At 31.9% G+C, this 15790-nt stretch overlaps 1 protein-coding gene across 1 annotated transcript; it reads right to left on the minus strand.

Annotated features, from left to right (window-relative positions):
* Nucleotides 1-5091: 5091 nt before the first annotated feature.
* On the minus strand, nt 5092-7381 carry LOC105160449 (scarecrow-like protein 8). The gene has a single exon (XM_011077821.3). It carries the CDS (start codon nt 7216-7218, stop codon nt 5308-5310), a length of 1911 nt encoding a protein of 636 aa, XP_011076123.1. The 5' UTR covers nt 7219-7381; the 3' UTR covers nt 5092-5307.
* Nucleotides 7382-15790: the final 8409 nt, after the last annotated feature.

Genomic DNA, 15790 nt, shown 5'->3' on the forward strand with positions numbered 1-15790 from the left:
TTATATTTTACATATACACATTAATTGATCAAAATCTATGTCGCTACCACTTTAATGTCAATCTCTCTTTTGTACACAAAAAAAATTAAGAAATAACACTCACAATTCACTTTATTTGGGGGGGGGGGGGCGTGGCGACGGGGAAGAAAGGGTGGGGGATGGGTTTTTTATTTTTTAAATAAATATATATTATATTTAAATATAAAATAATATTTTATTCTTAAATTTTAATTAAAATCGCATTTAAAACGTGTGTAGGTTACTTTTAGAATTAGAGGTAAATTAGTTTATTTTTAAAATACAAGAGGATAATTTAATATTTTTTTAATATACAGAAGTATTTTACACATTTCGTATATCAAAAGGGATGACATGCATTTTTCCCTTATTTTTATAAACGTGGTGTATATATGGATGAAAATAAAAGGATTGTGGCATATTGACCACACCATCTTCATAAATAAATATCCAACCAAATTTCATGCATCATCATTCATTTCAAATTATTACACATCTTCTCCCCATTCCCACAATCATTTCAATATATGTCTTTAATTTGATGTTTGCCTTTTCTCCTCACCCTAACGTCATCCCAATTATCATTCACTTTCACATTCATTTTTCACTCTCTCTCTCATTTTTGCCATCATTCTATATTTATGATCATTTACTGCTTCTGCTGTATTTTTCAGACAGCATAATTCATTCGCAACGTTGTATTCTTTAAATGTAAGACGTTAAAAACTTATACTCTTTAAAAAAATATTACAGAATTACTCACGATTTCAACAAATTCGTTCAAGTTAATTACAAAATGTATCGTTACTAACATTTTATAACTCTTATAATCTTTAAAATAAATTCTAACATCGATCTCGTAAGATCTTTTAAATGGGTTTTTTTTAAGATTTTAGCAAAACTCTTCAATTTTTGAAGAATATATTAATTAATCACAAAATTATGGTTACTGAATATGACTACATTTTTTACTAATTTGGTATTAGGAAAAGGCTGATGCTGAGGTAAGGTAAAAAGTGTTGATTGGAAATTCAATCAACATAGTTTTGCGAGATTTCATGTGATGTTAGCCAAGAAATGATTAGAGAGGGGAAGTGGGCTAAGGGGCTCATTATCATGCGAATTCCGATGGTCCCTCACAGCAGACACCCTCAATAATTTCTCCTATTAGTTCGCACACACTAAGTACGTACCTGGTTTATTATTTATTATTAATTAAGTTATTATAATTACAGTGGTTATAATATCATGAATATCGACTACTTCGAATATTACGATGTAACTCTAATGTACAATGTCTTAATATTGTGTATGTATGTATGTATGTATATCATTTTTGGATAAAAAAAAAAAAACGATAAACTACAACAAACGAATTCCCAGAAAGATTTGGTATCATTACGGATACCCCATGTTATTTGAGAAATTTTCATTTTATTTTAAGATCAAATATGCTCTTAAAGAAAAAATTTGGCAATAATTTTTGAAACATCTTCTGAGATGTTTTGAGAAGCTTATAAATTCAAAATCATTCTTGAAATGATACATTGATTTCAACACAAAATATAATTAAGGGTACGTAAATTACACAAACATCCTTTGAGGTTGTATTGATCTAATTACATAAATACTCTCTATTTTTTTTGTGAAATTACATATATACCTTTAAAGGCTTGTTGCAGTAATGTACTCTGATCCAGAGGGTGTTTGTAAAAAATTATAATCACTAAATAGAGGGTGTACGTGTAATTACAACTACAACTTCAATTATTTTGAGAGAGTTGAAAAGGCACTATCTTGTAATCAGTGTACTTGTAATTTTACAAAACACGGGTTATGTGTATAATTAGACATAATCTCAGAGAGTATCAATATAATATATCATTAAATTACGTTGCTGAAAACTAAAATATCATTTAAATTAATTATTAGATAATTATAAATATACCCCTTATTTTAGGAGTTATTGCTGTAGCTACCGAATCCTATAATGCCCTTCATTTGTTTATTTTTCTTTTCGGGTTTTCACAAACGAAAAAATTAAATCATTTAAAAAAATATATGATTATAAGATTTCGAACCCTGATCGCAGACAAATTGGCGCTTGTTTATTATTGAACCAACAATTTGTTAGTTGCATTAATTAGACCTAAAATGTTGAAGTAAAATTTAGAGTTTGGTTAATATTTGAAGTTGGTGGAGAAGGAGACATATAAGAAAGAATAATTGATAAGAGAAAAAGGAAGAAAAATAGTGGTATATATGTTGCAAGGCATTTGTTTGAAAATCAAAATTAGAAGCACTACAGCTTCCCAAAGTACTTGTGTTTTTTATTCCTTTCTAGTACTACTGCCAGTCACAAATAATAATACTATTTTGCAACATATATATAGTGGGCAGCAGTACGTACAAAGGCCATGCTCAAACAATTCATTCTACATTATCTCATAAATGCAATGTTTCCACTTCTCTACATTTATTATTCCCTTATGTTTCAAATTTTTACTCTTTTTGCCCTAGGGTTTTTGTGTCTAATCTCAGATCCGAGATGGGATTAGGTTTTTTTAAACGCGAATTACAACGGGCTCTTTTTAGATTTTTTGTAATTATAAATATTTTTTTTTATTTTAAAAATTATAAATATTTCATATAATTAACAACCGTTTAACAAATACCCCTTCGTGACAATCTCACTGTAGGGGGGTATTTGCTAGACAACCTTTAATTTTAGAAAAGTATTTGTTATTTTCCAAATAACGATTCAGTATTTATAATTATAGCAAATCTCAGAGGAACAATACCAAAAAGCTAGAGTTGTGAATTTAAGTCGGTAAGATGAAAACGCGATAAAGTTTCAGAGTAGATTAAAGTCGTATTAAGAGTGTACATAACTTTTGGAAGTTGTATATTTATAGGGTAGTCGAGTTGTATGATTTGCCATGAACGATTAACTAATTTTAATATGACTGTTATGAAAATCAAGTATATTATTAGGTTTAATTCATTATCAGGTTTCAATGCAATCAACCCCAACTTAGAGTGCGTGAATCCAGTGCCATTTAAGCAATTAAAATGATTTTCGGAGGATTTTTTTGTCAATATCAAGGTCCAAGTGCAACCCCCACATCCAAGTAAACTTTAACTCTTGCAAAAGTTACCCCGAAAAGTGTTTGGAAGTGTTTTATTTAAAAATTTACTTTTTAACCTTTGACTTGGAAAAACCTTAGAATATTATGTTTGATAAATTATTTTTCAGTCAAAAAAAAAAGTGAAGTAAGGAATATACTTATCCAAATTAAGTTCTAAGTCAAATCAAACCAATCACAAAGAAAGTGCAATACACTTATCATGTGATTTGTCATTTTTTATGAACTATACACCAATCACACCATAAGTGTATTGCGTCTGTCATATAATTGATTTAAACTCGAATTGAATTAGAATTTTTTGTGAAAGTAGTACTTAAAGGCTTTTTGCGGTTTTTGTACTTTTCTTATTGTTGTCTCATTTCTCAAAATGCATATCTAATGTTCATGAAGAAATAAGATGTTGATGATTAAATTGTTCAAATACTCCCAACTCCTGCTGGGAAGTTTAGAAATATTTCCCTCCCACGTTACTCAACTTTGGTATAATTTAAATTTTCCTCGTGTTTAGTTTCTTCCCATTAAAATTGATGTGGGCCTAAATAGCCTAAAATTACAGAAAAATCCCCCAAACTTCTCAATAACACCAAGAATGACTAAAATTCGTCAATTATAATCGTATTATATTGAATCAGTCCTATATCGACTTGAACCCGATAATATACAGACTCTTCACGACCGACACGATCATTTTTAAATTAATAGTTTCTCCATACTCCAGGTACAATTTTTGCCACACTGACCATTCTTATGATCTTTATATTCTCTTTATTACAATCTTACTGATTTAAACATCGAAGTGCTTTAATCAAGATTTTTTTAGTATTATTTTTACACGTGTTTTTTCCTAGCATACAACTTATCCAAGTATTTTTATAACTTTTTTGTTAATATATCCAACCCAAAATACAAGTTTTAAATTCAAACGAACAATAAAAATTTAATTGTCTAAGACACAAGTGTAAGAATTGAGTTAGTTAGAGATGCAATGTGAAGAGGAAAAGGGGTGGGGAAGGTTTTGGTTTGTTAAGACCAAACTTGGAACAAGTTGATTGTTATGTGGAATTGCGGTAACATGTTTGCATAATTAAATTTAGGCACCAAGTTCGGTACAATGTTTGGTGACTCAGTACTAAATTCGGAGTTAGAACTCAAATTCTTCCCCCACGCGCGCGTCGATTAACAACACGAAGAATTTGGTAATTTGCGTTGGAGGACCAGAGTTATGGGATGTGGACCCCGTCACAACAAATGAGAATAATACACGTGTTCCCACCAAACTAGAACTACCTGAACCATACCCAACCATAACCAAATACTAGAATAATCGTTCCCCGTGGACCCCACCCCTTCCCACTTTTGAGTTCTGGAGGAGCACACTGCACTGCAGGCTTGCGAACCCAATCCTTACAAACACCTACTCCCGTTTTTACTTTTTTTTTTTTTAAAAAAAAATCTAAAACACTGATCTTTTTTTAAAAAAAAATAAATTAAAAGTAATTTATGCCAAAAGGGTCATAAAGATTTAGGATTTTCTTTAAAAAAATTATTAATTCTATAAATTTTTCTTGGGCCAAGAAAATAATATGTAATATAAGTACGATACAAAAGATAATCACAGAACAAATATATACTACACGAATTCTACTATATGAGAATACTCAGCTGTATAATACCAGTACGGTGCAAAAGATAATTAGGACTAGTTTATAATCCATGGACACAACGAACAGATATGATACGAATATTGCTATATGAACTATATATAGTGCAAATACGGTTTAAAAGATAATCAAAATAAATCGATAATGCACGAACACAACAAAACACATGTATAGGATACTAGAAATTTCAAATAACAAGATTGGTTTATATGAACACAACAATAATGATATGATAATTTCAGTGAAAATTGAGAAAATATAGGTTGCACTGGAGGGGTCAATATATTGTCAATTTAAAAGCCCCATAGAAAAATGGCCAATAAAGTTGGAGGAATTAAAAATACATTATTAGTTGTTTTTGGTCATCATTGATTTTCCTTACGAAAACGTTAATACAAACACTAGCAACAATTATGTAAACACAACAACAATTTTTAGCCAAACTAATTCCCCCGCCCCAAAAAGTAGAGGATGTCAAATCAACACCAAGCAGATGCGACGGTCAGCGTCCGTCCCATCCAACCAAAGCAGATGCCGCCGGACTCCTCGTTGACGGTAAATCCCGGGTTGCCACGTGTCCCCGAGTTCAGCTTCGACCGGAGAGACTCGGCCGCGGGTTGACTCATCGCACGCGGATTAAACCCGGCCATGCTCATGCGGGCTCGCCACTTGCCGAACACCTCGCATCTCTCCACCCGATCCCTGCCCTCGCACGCAACCGAGTTTCCAATTTTCCGGCCCAGACCCGATTCGATCCTGACCCGCTCCGGGCTCTCTCTGGATACCGTGGCGTCCAGCGAGTCGAATAATGCTCCGTAGTACTCGTAGGTTTCTCGTACGCGCGGGATCAGGGGGGCGGTGTTTGTATTCATTTCCTGCTCCACCACCGTCATCACCGTCGGAGACAGCCCCTTCACGCGGCGGAGCAGCTCGTCACGTAGATTTTCCGTCGTCACGCTCTCATCAGGCATTTTGTACAGTTTAAAAGCGAAATTCACGGCCAGGGCTTCGGTAGATTGTACCTCCAATTTTTCGTGAGTCAAGTCGCTGACGTTGAAGTTTCTCACATGAAAATTCAAAGAAACTCCGATTCTGTTGGCCAATGCTTTGAGACCCTCTCCAACGATCTTCAGTTTCTCCTCTCCGGCGGCGGCGAAATCCGTGAAGGTGGTGATCCTCAACGTCGCGAAGGGCTTATTGTCGAGCTTCTTCTTCTTCGCCGCCAGCGCGTGGAGCAAATGCACATACTGCCCGCCCTGCCCGATATCGAAATCCAAGACATGGATTTTGTCGTAACCCTGCTCCAAAGTGGCCTCAAGGATGGCTAAGTTTGCCGCCATGAAACCGAGCTTGAAACATGGGGAGACATCGTACAACATTTGCGTTGATGCTGCGTGTTCTTTACCATAAAGCTCGGACACCGGTGGAGGATGTTCTGTTGGGTTCACGCGCGAATTCAAAGCCGAAACCATGTAAGAGGCGAGCCTCTGTTCGGAAGCACCGCCCGCGTTGGCCACCTGCTGGAGGCGCGTTAGGAGTTCAGCGGCGGCTTCAGGCTTCCCTTCGGAAATAGCCACCGCAGCGTCAATCAACGTTTGTTTCGGACAAGGCAAAGCAGGAGAAGCTGAGGTAGAGGAACACGAGGAAGAAGAGGAAGTGGGTGAAGGAGAAATGGGCTTCTGAGTCGGGCCCATCAAACTCTGTATCGTCTCCGACCACTCACTGTTGGTAACGACGGAAATAGCTTCTCCATCCTCTTCGTCTCCGAGCAACTCTTTTTCCAGCTCTTGCAGACGGTGATTCATCATATTCTTCTCCGACTCCTCCGCCGAAACCTGCAAACCCGGACCCGAAAGACTTACACCCGGACTCGCAAACCCCTTGTTCTGCAGTACAGCCAAATTCGGCAAGGAAATTCTAGTAGACACATTGTTAACATTTCTGTTTGAAAGAGTCAAAGACTGTGGCCGGTGCTGCTGAAGAATCGGAAGGCCGTACCGTGAGTTTACAGAATTCGAAACCGAAGAACCCGATGAGACTTCCGGCGAAGTGGACGGAACAGAAGAGAAATCCACCGGTGAGAGGGGAGATATCGGCGATGCATGCTGGTAATTAGGCCTCGGTTTCACGTTCCGGAGATAAAATCCCAACCCCTGCTGATTCTGCTGCTGCTGCTGAAACTCCGCGAGCGACCTCTTCCCGATCAAATCGGTCCGGTGGATCTGGGCATCCGGGTCCGGCAGAATTCCGGAAAGCGGAGAACGGAAGGAAAACTGCAGTTGTGGGTTAAGCCTAGTGTCGTAACCACTGTTCATGTTTGTGGGCATGACGGTGGATCTTCTGCCGGCGGAAAAGAAATCCGGGACGCCTCCAGAGAAGCCGGAAGACATTTTCTCCACCGGAAAATGCGTGTGTTTGTATGTTTTCAAGTAGAAAATGGTTTTTGGGTTCTGGAAATATTCTGCATTTAGAGGAAAGCGAGGAGTTCAATTGTAGAGAGAGAGAGAGAGAGAGGTGGGGTGGGGGGGCCGTGTGGGGATAGTGTTTTTTCAATATGAAGCGATTGGATTGATTCTTGTTGTCATCATTGTAATAAGAGGGATAAATAGAGTAGTTTCGCGTCTTCAGAAAAATAAATGGAAACGCATTAATGCCGTGTTTGTTTTAATCAATTAATTAGGCTTGACGATTTCTCACCTCTCTCATTAAACATAAATCAACTTAATTACTACAATTCTTTCTCTTTTATTTAATCATATATTATAATAATTATTCTTACACGTTACTTGTACTTTTACCACTATTATAAAATATAATAATTGTCAGTGTTTGATTAAAATCTGAGTAATAAATAAATTTAAATCAACCATAATTAATATTCTACTATATATTACTCGTTATCCAAATTAATTCTTATTCAAATTAAGGTCTAAAAAAATTCACTATCAACATATTTTTATGAGGATAATTTTGTGAAACCACACACACATTATTTGATTTATCAAGAAATTAAAATCATAAACTGGATTAGTGAGTAAAATAAAAATGATTAGTAATATAATGAGTCCGCCAAACACGGCCTTAGGTCGTAGAGTTAGAGAGAGAAAGAGGTTTGTCCAACTGGGTGTGACTCTGAATTTCGTTTCCTCCGGTTTTGTGGTTTTGGTGTGCGCTTATGTTTCTAAATTTGAAAAACTTGTTGCTTTTACGACACAGCTGAAGCATCTACCCCTCTCCTCCACCGTTAGATCCAGTGACTCAGATTGTCGTTTTGGGGAATTTGAGGATAATGGACCGTGGAGATTACGAGGATAAAACCGCCACAGCTGTTTCTGAAAGTCCCGCGCTAACCATCACGCTCGCCCCGCCCCACGTGAACAACACACGTTCACGTTGAACCTGCCCAACTTCAACCCTCTATATTTTATTTAATGCATTTTGTTGTTATTATTATTATTACTATTAATTTATTAAACCAAATTAAAAATATCTTTCCTTTTTTTTTGTGAATTCTTTAAGGAAAAGAAAAGATGTTATGGTCATACTTAATTATTTGTCTTTTCAAGTGGTAGTTGATGTGCTCTTTTGGGTCCAATTCAACTTTTTTTTTTATTTGAACTCATACTGTATTTTTTACTTCGTTCTATATACACTCGATCCATATGTATATTGACTATATATATTAAATGAGATAAAAAATAGAACAAAATATATAGTAAAAAATTTAATTCCCTTTTGAGTGTAATCCAATCAAAATTAGAAATTGAACTATGAAACATATTGGAAAAAAATGATAATATTTAACAAATTATCTTTAAATACTATTATGTAATTTTTTTATTTTAATTTAATTTTAAAAAAAATCGATGAACTATTAGTTTTTTAGTAAATGGATTACAATCATTAATATCAAATATTTAATCCGAACCACTACCGATAACTAGAATAATCATGCACTAATCATCAACATCAGATAATCAATTAAATCAAAGCCTAGTATTAAAGTAGAACGAGAATTACTATTAAAAGTACAATAACATCACATATTTTGATAGGATTTAAACCCATAATCTTACGATCAAAAAATCCCACCTTCATTAATTAAACTAGTGATATATATACATCAAATTATACAATAAATATAATACATCGTGATACGTGAAGCGAACAGCACGAGAGGAGTGAAAGAAATAAGAAGACACGAGGAGGAATGAATGAAGTGAATACATATACACGGGGGGTGGTGAGTCGCATAAGTACCCATCACACGCCAATAATAGTTACACAAAATGGCCATAACACGAGGATACTAATACTAATACCAATCACCAAATGAATAGATACTTAGATATTTTGCGAGATTTAAGAAAGTGTGGGAATTTCACTTTATTAAATTATGTAACTATGATTTTATATATAATTCGAACGTGTTGAGCTAAATTGGATCAAAAGATGTATGAAATTGAGCATAGTAAATCTGACACGTAGTCCAGAAATTAGATTTATTCTTATCCAACATGAATAAAAATATATAAATGATGAACTTACTTTTTACCTTTTCGTATAATTTTTTAGAAAAATATTTGAATATTTTTTTTTATTTATCTGAATAGTGAGAGGGCCCATTAGAATATATGCCACGTAACAAAGTTAAGGTGAGTTTAAATTAAAAGTTTGTGAAATTCACACAATCACCAATAGTTATAAAAAAAATAAAAAATAAAAAATCACTTGCCACACACAAACACACACAGAGTGGAGGATTTTGATAGCGTGACAGCGCAGCTGCAACGACTCTGGTAACAAAACCTAACGACAAGTTGTATTTAAATGGAGTCCACACCACCACGAAATCGGCCATCTTTACACGTGGTTCCACAGCAGCAAATCTTCATGCTGCTCAAGTCACTCTTACTTTCCTCTACCGTCGGTACCCGGTTGACTTCTGCGTCATCTACCGACACGCGTCGGTGTTTTGACCTTTTTGTTTAGGTGGGGGGAAAAGGGGTCAGCCTGCGTTGGCGATGAACTGGCCATTGAAAAACGTTTGGATGTTGAAGAGAGATAATTAGATTTTCTTTTCTTTTTTGGTAATGTAGGGTTCGGATAACAATTGGATTGGATTTTCTGTTATAAATCATACTTTATTTTTTATTTTATTTAATATATATATATATTATATATATAAAAATACTATCATTATCTTTTATTTAAAAATATTATAATTATTTATCTGATTTTTCTAAAATTAAACGTTTCTAAAAAAATACGACTTTTAATTTACTAACAGCCCTTTAGTAAAATAACAAATGAAACTCCACAAAATTATGAGGTTTTGAATCCAAGTCTCATTAACGTACGTAGACATGTCTCTTTTATGATGGTTTATTTCTTTCAAGTTTATTATTTTATTTAAAAATTATTAATATATTTAATTGACTATTAAATATTTAAATATACGAATTAATGTTGTTAGTGTATTTTATTGTGTTTGGCAATTAATATTGTTGGTATGATTAAAGGGATTTCCATCCTTACATGTTTTTGGTCCCACTTATTTGAATAGTGAATGTTTGAACACAGTGTGGGTTTTTGGATCTTAGGACAAAAAATTGGAACCATAACTTTGTTAAAAAAAAAATAATAATTAGAATAATGGACCTTTAATTTGTTGCGTATTGATTCCTCTTGAGATTGTTGGTTGTCACAACCTAACTCATGCTTAACATCTAAGCACTTATCCTTTAGTCCTTTTCTTTTCCATTTTACATTATGTTTGGATTTATTATTTTTATTAAATATTTTTTTTTTAAAAATCTTACTTTATTAAAAAAATTAAGTATCAAATTTGAATGCTGTATATACGTATATACAAAAAATTTAGATCGAGTCAATCGAATAAAAGCCCTCCTTAAAATGATGTCTTCAGAATATTTCGAATCTTGTCAAAAAAAAACCTATTTTTAGTTGGCAAAACTAAAGGTATAGAGTCGAGTCCCACCACTTTATCATTACAAGAAAATGACTCAATAGCTATGAAAAAAAAAATTAATGCTAAAATCACCATATCTAATTAACAGATAAATTTTTTGCTGTAAATGTACAGCGTTTAATATATATTTTAAATAATTCGATGCTAAATTCATTATGATCAAGTAAATTTTTATTGCTAAATTCGTAATCAAGTATATTTTTATTACTAAATTTATTAGGAAGTTAATTTTACTTGTTAATTAACTCGGTGCTGATTTTTCTTTTCTTTTGTAGCTATTGAGTCGTTTTCTTGTAGTGTGTGAGTATTGATCTACTTTATAATAATTGTTAGTCTTACTGTAATAGTAATTATTGATTAATATTTTTACATATTTGATATTAACAATTGACGTTTTATTAATTGTTGTTGATTAAAACTGATATTGTCGATGAATTTATTGATTTGTTCGTCTTTACAGAGATAACAAATCGTTTACCGATTAGCACAAACAATTTGAAGTTTTAAATATTAAATTTATGAAAAAGCAATGGAAATAGATATGATAAAAAACGCTAATTGTATATTTTATTAGTAAAAATATTTTTTTTCCTCATATTTAAATATATCTAGTTGAATTTTGGATCCAAACAGTGCCTTGGAGAATTTTACTAGGAATATTGAAGACGTGATTCTGATCCACCAAAGAATTCAACATAAAGTGCTAATGCCCCAATCCCACGTTTTTTCTTTAAGCTATAAAAAGATATCAATAGTGACTCAATAATGCCATCATGCATTATGATGGAAATTCGAATAAAGTACTACTCCTAAAAGTAATATTTTAATTTTTCTTTTCATAATTTTCCTATATAAATACAATTGATTTAAATTAACAATGTTACATGTATTTATTAATCCCACAAGTATAATTTAAAAAATATTCGTTTTCTAAAATTATTTAATTTATTGGATATAATAAGAACTTGGACTTTCCAAGAATAGAAAAATAGAATAGTCATATTTCTTCATAATGAATCTCATAATTAAAGGCAAAATTTTCTCAATCATTAGGACTCTAATTAGCTAAAACTTTTCACTAAAAATAAAATATTTCGCCCCTCCGAAAATTAAAAAAAAAAAAAGGCTTATACACGTAAAAAGAATTCAGATATTTTTAAATTACACGACTTTTCGATGTTAATCAAAATACATATTCTTATAGTTTACGAATGTATACATTATATATATATATATATATTTAAAAGCATTCAACAATCAACTAAAAAACGCTCGAACTTTCATGCATGTGACATAATGTTCGACTTCCTCGAAAACTGATTCATATTCTTTAGAACTTCTTCCGTCGTGGGAATGTTTGCGTTCCACTTATTATTATTCATTACTTAGCACCTCAACATATATTCTCATCTTAAAATTCAAACATATCCCAACCAAGAATAAGACATAAAGTTATTACATCAAACTTTTGCAAAATCAAACATGAAAATTTTGAGAAGTACCACATGTAAGAGAAGTATCATCAATGTGAGAAAGTGGTTGGTTTTGAATTTGATTCATAGCTTATTTCCAACACATGATCTCTCTGTCTCTCTCTCACACACACACCTAATGAATATTTTGGCAGAATGGTAAGTGAAAAAAGGTGCCTAACTTTTAATCCCACCATCCACATTGTGACCTTCCATTGAGCATAACTTTTGTTCATCAACTTTATCAGTGTCCTTTCTGATTTTCATGCACTCTTCACTTCTTTTTCCATGAGTGTAATGTATAGTTGGAGGAAAAATTAATGCTATTAATATAGTTTATATATATATATATGTGAATTGTTTTGTACTATTTAACATTTACTTCATTAATCGAATTTTATCATAACCCACGATTTCATTGGTAGATCAATGAATATCTGGTGGAATTGATCAATTGGGTATTGATTCTGGTCGAAGTCGCATTAACCTCTAAGAGCTGCTAAATTTCGAACAAGTGCTAGAACTTGAGAGAAAAAGTATAAGTTAGGCTTGTTAGGAAATCTCCAACTTAGACCTTTTGATGCTTTAATGCGAGTACGAGATCGAAGATATAAGACACAAATATATTTTCTAAAATTAACGTACTCGATTATAAAATGTCTGAAGTATTTTTATGGGTTAAATGTCTATATTTATACGGAACCACATGTCAAAATCTCCTTCTTCTAGGTGTCCCTGGTTCAACCCATGATACTGGGGCCATCAGGTTAGGTCGATGGAGGTCTAATTCAAACTGACTGAAAAGTGTGTAGGTTTTGATCCTATTTTAAAATTTTAAAGTCTTAGAGAATGTATTTCTGTATTTCGAACAACTTCCTTATTTAAAATAATTTTCATGAAACATACATATTTTACCCAATCAAGTACCTCGAAAAGCTTAAGAATATCACAAGAAATCACCAAAAACAGGTCAAGAAGGGTGAAAGCTCAATTAAATAGACAAACAAATTTAAATAAAGCCATCTAATTAAGCATAATTAATCATCTTCAATTTCTTGGAAATTTACCTAAGTCTTCTAATATTTTCTCCCATCATTATCTTTTTTTTAAATAATTTACAATAGTTGCTTGAAAAGGGACCTTGGGGTGGAACCTTTGAAAACTAGTACTTGCTACTATTTATCTAAGAACTTGTGTGGTCTCATCTCATTAGATATTGACTCCTCCTCCAAAAACATTTCCTTCTGCTCTATCCCTATTCTTGCAAATTTGGTCCCCTCTCTATCCTTATTTTATCACCCAAATAACAAGTTTTCTTATTTTTGTGTATATCTCATGTTTTAAATTGTTGTTTGATTAAATTTAATTTAAAAATTTTATAAATAAATACATCTTATAAGATGTTAGATCTTACTGTAAAAATAAGTTCATGAAATATTTACATAAAATAAAACTATAGAGTTTATAAGATATTAGTAATGACAATTTGTAATTAATTTGAATAAATTTTAATAAGATCTCATAAATAAGTTGGCTACAACTCCTTACTTTTTTAGGACTTATAAAATATTTTAATATATATATATATATATACTTAACACTTTATAATATTTTATAATCTTTCCAAAATCTTATACATATTTTTGAAAAACCTATAAATTCATCTAAACACTCTCTAAGGCGTACTAAATTTTATACATACCTATCACTCATATACTTCACTCTATATCCATTTAATTTAAGGTGAAGCGGACATGAAAAGAGTCCATGCCCGAAAAGACAAATATTGGTCAAGCAACGCTGAATACAGAAAATTTTAATTTGAATCGAATTCGAGCAAATATAATTTAAAAACTTTATTTTAAATACAATTTTTTGATTAAACCTAAATTCTATTTATTAAAAAGGAAAAGAAATTCAAACATCAGTACTTTCTTGTATGTTCTATAAAATTCTTGATTTATGTTCTTACTATGTTTTTTTTTTCTAGAAAAAGGGACATATGGTTGAGGATGAATTGGGCATAAATTTTGGTAGTATTGGGTGTTGGAGCTTGTGTGTGAAATACATATACAAATGTGTGGAGAGCATGAAGAATATGAACCACTTATCCCATGCCTAACTATGACTGTGCACACCACACATATGTTGTCTGCCTCTGCATCTGCTCCCAAACACCATCCTAACCTCCACATTATTACCACCTAATACTTCTCAATTACCATTAATATGCACTTATTTCTTCTTCACTTTACCTAATTAACAACCAACTTGCTTCACATCACTTCAGGTTGCTTTCACTATTCATTTTAATTTATTATGTTGCCTTACCACACTCTCCACAATAATTATATCAAACTTCACGGAAGAACGATGTAATTAACACTTTTTATTTTGATGATCTGGATTTGATGAAAGAATGAGGGAAATAAGAATTTCAAATGACTACACGTAAAAAGAATTTCAGATCCATCGTTATTACATAAAACAAAAATTTAAAATGAGAATAGAATTTATTAGTAAAATTGTAAATGTTAAGTTATTTTTCAAAATATACAAACTTTATTTTTTTTTAATTTTATTTTTATTTTCAAATCCCTCCGACTTTTATTATATCTACTTGCAACTTTTTCTATAAGTTATTTTCATGGTAAAAGTAAAAAATTATTCCAAACACCTTTTCAGTAACAAAATGAAAAAAAGAAAAAATATAAATTTGGAACGAGATAATGTTTATCTATTTTTTGTTTTAAATATAAGCTCGCAATTGAGGTTAAATTAGCTTCAATTTTGGTTCCGACGGCACATACTTTTAATAATAGTTATATGCTATGTTGGACATATTGCAGGTAAATTGTACGCTATTGAAGGTAAATAGTATGGATGAAATAAACCACAAAACAAAAAATGCAGTTTTGAAGATTTCGGATATTTTGTAACTGCAGTTAGAAAGATACCATATAAGTAGCACACATCAAGAAATCAACACTCGTAAAAGACAAAATATATAAAGTGAATCATAGTTAGATATATGTTAAACCAGCAATACTGTAACATAAGCAAACCATCACTTAAATTAAAAAAATATATAAGAATTTTTTTATTTTCTCGACATTTTCTAAGTAATTAATAATAACTCGTTCAATTAAATAAAATTAATATTTTATTTAATTTTTATTAGAACCACTACATAGAGACAGTTTTACTATGTATAAATAATTTTTATTCAACCTTATAAATATACGTTCTTAAATATTTATTATTATAGTCACGATTAAAATTGAAAAAAATTATGCACAACTTGGCAAGGGTTTGTACTAGTAAATATATAATAAATAAAGCAAATTGAGAACACAAATGACCTGAAGTGATTAGTGGGCCACTATCTTTTGATTGCTTTTCTATAAACTTTATATTAATAATTTTAAATAAAAAGATTATCAGAAAAATAAACAAAATGTATTTAAAGTAATATATGTTTATAAATATGAATTAATA

The sequence above is a fragment of the Sesamum indicum genome, linkage group LG4 (assembly GCF_026168435.1).
Source record: "Sesamum indicum cultivar Baizhima isolate 11 linkage group LG4, ASM2616843v1, whole genome shotgun sequence".
Taxonomy (NCBI): Eukaryota; Viridiplantae; Streptophyta; class Magnoliopsida; order Lamiales; family Pedaliaceae; genus Sesamum; species Sesamum indicum.